Source organism: Zerene cesonia, chromosome 12 (assembly GCF_012273895.1).
Source record: "Zerene cesonia ecotype Mississippi chromosome 12, Zerene_cesonia_1.1, whole genome shotgun sequence".
NCBI lineage: Eukaryota > Metazoa > Arthropoda > Insecta > Lepidoptera > Pieridae > Zerene > Zerene cesonia.
This window is the reverse complement of record NC_052113.1, coordinates 6,373,674-6,377,617: the sequence shown is the minus strand read 5'-3', so window position 1 is coordinate 6,377,617 and position 3,944 is coordinate 6,373,674. Positions and strand designations below refer to the sequence as shown.

General features: G+C 30.9%; 1 protein-coding gene across 3 annotated transcripts in view; it reads left to right on the top strand.

Moving 5' to 3' along the window:
• Positions 1-3,944, top strand: part of LOC119830667 (sarcolemmal membrane-associated protein) — a 20,343-nt gene that overhangs the window by 2,836 nt on the left and 13,563 nt on the right. For all 3 annotated transcript variants that reach the window (XM_038353742.1, XM_038353741.1, XM_038353743.1), the window contains one exon: positions 2,220-2,336. In XM_038353742.1, the coding sequence (XP_038209670.1) occupies positions 2,220-2,336 (117 nt within the window). The remainder of the gene's footprint in view (positions 1-2,219; positions 2,337-3,944) is intronic.

Genomic DNA, 3,944 nt, shown 5'->3' with positions numbered 1-3,944 from the left:
TAATAAATGTTATTTGCAGTTAACAATTTTCTTTTTTCTTTATTACAATATTTATGGCAAGACTAGGTATAATAAGTTATCATTTAAAATACAATCTAAAATGTTTTGTTATAATCTAAAGTCTTAATATAGTATAGATATAACCGACAAACAGGGATAAAGCTTGAATAAGGCTTAAAAGGACAGAATCAGAATATAGCTATATGTTAAACCCCTATGTTTTCCCTTGATGTTTACATTGCTAAAAAACATTTATTGTTTAAATAAGCATCTAAAAATATCATTCTCCTTGCTGCCAAATTTTTGTATACCATGATTAAGAAGAATGCAGACAGCCATTTCTGTGTGCGTGCAATAAAATAATGTTGGTTGTTTCTTTACTTCTAAACCCATATTCCAATACCCTATTAAAACCAATTTGTTTAAATACTATGAGTTTATAACCGATTGACATGATTCTTTTTTTTATTTTATAGGAAATTATTGTCATTTTATCCCATTTTAGAATCTGGAATGGTACCGCCCCTCCAGGAATGTTGATTATATTTTTTTTGGAAAACATTAGATATTAACAAAGCTTCACTGATATCATTCAATTGAATATAATTCTAAAATCTTAAATAAAAACAAAATCATATTGGATTTCAATAAAATTAATCTTATTAGACTAGACTTGGTCTTGCTCTTGTAATACCTAACATGTTATATTTAGCAGTTCTTTTATGATCCTTCTAAGTTCTTGCCCACAAGATGTAGCTCTATGACAAACCAATTTACAGCAGCTGTACCTTAACAGTAAGCATCATTATTATTGGGTAATTTCAATTTATTATTTGATTATTTCAACATAAAAAACAAAATTCAAGTTTTTTTTCACATTTTTAGGTGAAAAAGATTTCGTTACTCGCATGTTGATTAGGTAGAAAATGTTTTTGTATTTAAGATAGATAGTTTTAAACAGCATTTCTCCTCTGAACAAATATTTTTAATCAAATCATGTATTTATAGTTGTAATCTGAGTGTTACATATTGTATGTGCTACATTGCAAATGAGAGCACAGCAGTTAAGTTATGAAAAACTTCAAACATATTTAAAGCCTTTAATTTAAGGCTTTTAAATTAATCATCCCTTAAAAATGGCATTTTAAACACCTTCAGTTTGTAAGGCTCAGAGCGTGTCTACTATATTCGACACTAATCCAAACAAAGAGACTCGACTAGTCAATACAGTATTCCATTCAGTTGACTCATTTAGAACTAGTGCAGGTTCAAACCGCATTTATGTTCCGATCGCGTTATACGTTTATCTATAAGTCGCTTAGTATGGATGTCAGGCGTGCGCGGGCTTTACTCGAGTCAATCAGCATGACCCAGGCTACTCGAGACGCTACAATTGAACATTGGCAATTAAATTTAACAAGATTAAATTGTGCTATTCCTAGCTACGCATCTGCTACGCTTGCAGCGGAAGTTATTTCTTATCAATTATTTGTTATGCTTCCAGGAAGTGTTCAAAATGATACCATAAGTGCTGCGGCCTAGATGACCGAATTAAATATTTTCCATAAGGTCTACTCTTTCGATTTGATTTAATCATAATTTTGTACCAACAACGTGTTTAATTAAAATAAATGAATAGATTTACTAAAACAGGAAATACATAGAAGTCCTTGAATGAAGACAGAAAAACTTAAAGCAAGCAATCTCGCCTTATCCCTACAACATTATTACTAAATTACTATATAACCGTGTAATTTCTTCGCACGAGTGCGTAACACATCATCTTTATTTTAATGTATAAGAAAAAAAACAATATAAATATTAAAGATTGCAATCTGTTTTCGTAAAAATAATATCTTAAAACAATTATACCGCCAAGTATGTACCTCGATCAAACTGCGTAGTTTACTTAATTTTATTTGTTTTCGAGTTTTAATGAATATAGTTATATATTAATCTATATATACATATAAATTTGGAACACCGAAGGTGTTGTTAAGCGTAAAACTCGAGAACAGCTGCACCAATTCGGATTTCACGTTTTTAAGGCACAAGCAAGGATCTTGTGGAGAGACTTAACGTACGTAACATAACGCCGAGGCGGACCGTTTGTAATTAATAAATACATCATATATTTAAGTATAATTTGCTAAATGACTACATGATAATATAAAAAAAAGATTTAAATAACACCATTTTAATAATGCACGCTTTTACAGATCGGCAGGTACGTGTATAGAGGGGCGCCTTGTCACACGAACACAATATTTGACTGTAGAGTACTCTCTCGCCACCACGCCACTCTGTACTATGAAAAGGGACATTTTTATCTTGTGGTAAGTTCTTTTACCTACATATTAAACACATAATAATATGTTTTCTTCTTCATAGAAAGTCGATACATCTCCAAGGAGGGTTTCATTTATTAAGTTTTAAAAACTTGAAGTGTAGAAATGGCAACAAACTACGCCTTAATGGAAATTCAGTGAAACGTACGCGGAGTCGGCTTCTTCCATATGGCATACCATATAAAGTATGGGATGGCATTTTTTACTCATTCATAAGCCTGGTACTGTTATGAAATATAGGATTTCACTGAGATATTTTGAATCAAATCAACAAACAATGAGGTAACAGAAATTCATCCGTACAGCTTCAATGTTTTCAATAATAATATGGAATATAAGGTCTAATTTGTAACAATCACGTTTTTACCATTCCTTCAACTTTAAAGTGATAGGTTATTTATGCGACTATTTAGAAAAGGCTTAAGGCGTTAAGCTCGCTGAGGTGACCCCGATTTATAAATGGAGTCTTTCAGGTGCTTACAAGTTTTCTACAGGCTGAAGCCTTTCTTGTGTACTTAGTTCTGTAAAGGAGCGCTTACGGTGTCAATCGATCTCATAGCCTAACCCCTTACCTATGTTTAACACTTATTTCCCGTTAACGTTAGGATTTAATACGTGTTATGAAAAAGCTAAATTAATTCAGATGTATATCCAACCTGTAGTTGATAATTATGGTATATTGACATTGCAACACATAATTCAATATACCAGCTATGGTTAGAATCACGTGCATAGCAAGTGAAGTCTCGTGTTTTCTCGACTGTTGCACGCTTTAGGCACGTATATTTCTATGGGTTGAAATAAATAATACCAATTTATTGGTTGTGCTGTTTGTTTCTAATGTAAAATAGGAAGATAAACAAGTTATTAATACAAACTGTAAATAATTCAGCCTTTTTATTAAACTGGCCAAAGTATTTACGTACTAGTTTGAAAATTTACTATAAATATTAAATATGAACGAATTATACATATACTCTATAGCCTTGACGTTCATTACATAAAATTATTACCCTCTGATATTAAGTGATCACACACGAATTACTTAAATTATTCTAGTATGAAGTAAAAACGACTAAGAGACCAATTAAGTCTTTTTCAATCGCAATATAACTAAATACATTAATGTAACAAATAAATGTTTTACCTTTATATTATTTTCGTAGGTGACACACACATGCCCATAAATGTGAAATGCCACCTAATCTAAGTTTATTAAAACTACGTAGGTATATATTATACTAGTACGTAATGGAAAAATTAGTCAACATAAATCCATATAGGTTTTAATCTTTTAAAGTCTATTATGTCTGCGTTTATATTAATAAAAAATTCTCCCATATAACGAACAGCTTTTTAACGCAGGGTTGAAATGAAACATTGTGTACTTTTTCATTATTTTATAATAAATGCAACGTATAATTCTTAGGAGCACTCAAACAAATCAATTTTGTAATATATGCCGTTCTATTATTTTCTTTAAGTGCAACTATAATGCATACGTGCTTTTAATTCAGTAAAAATACATAATACGGAAAGACATAACGTGTATAAGATTTATGAATTTTCTTTACTGCCATTAGCAGGCTTCGAGAC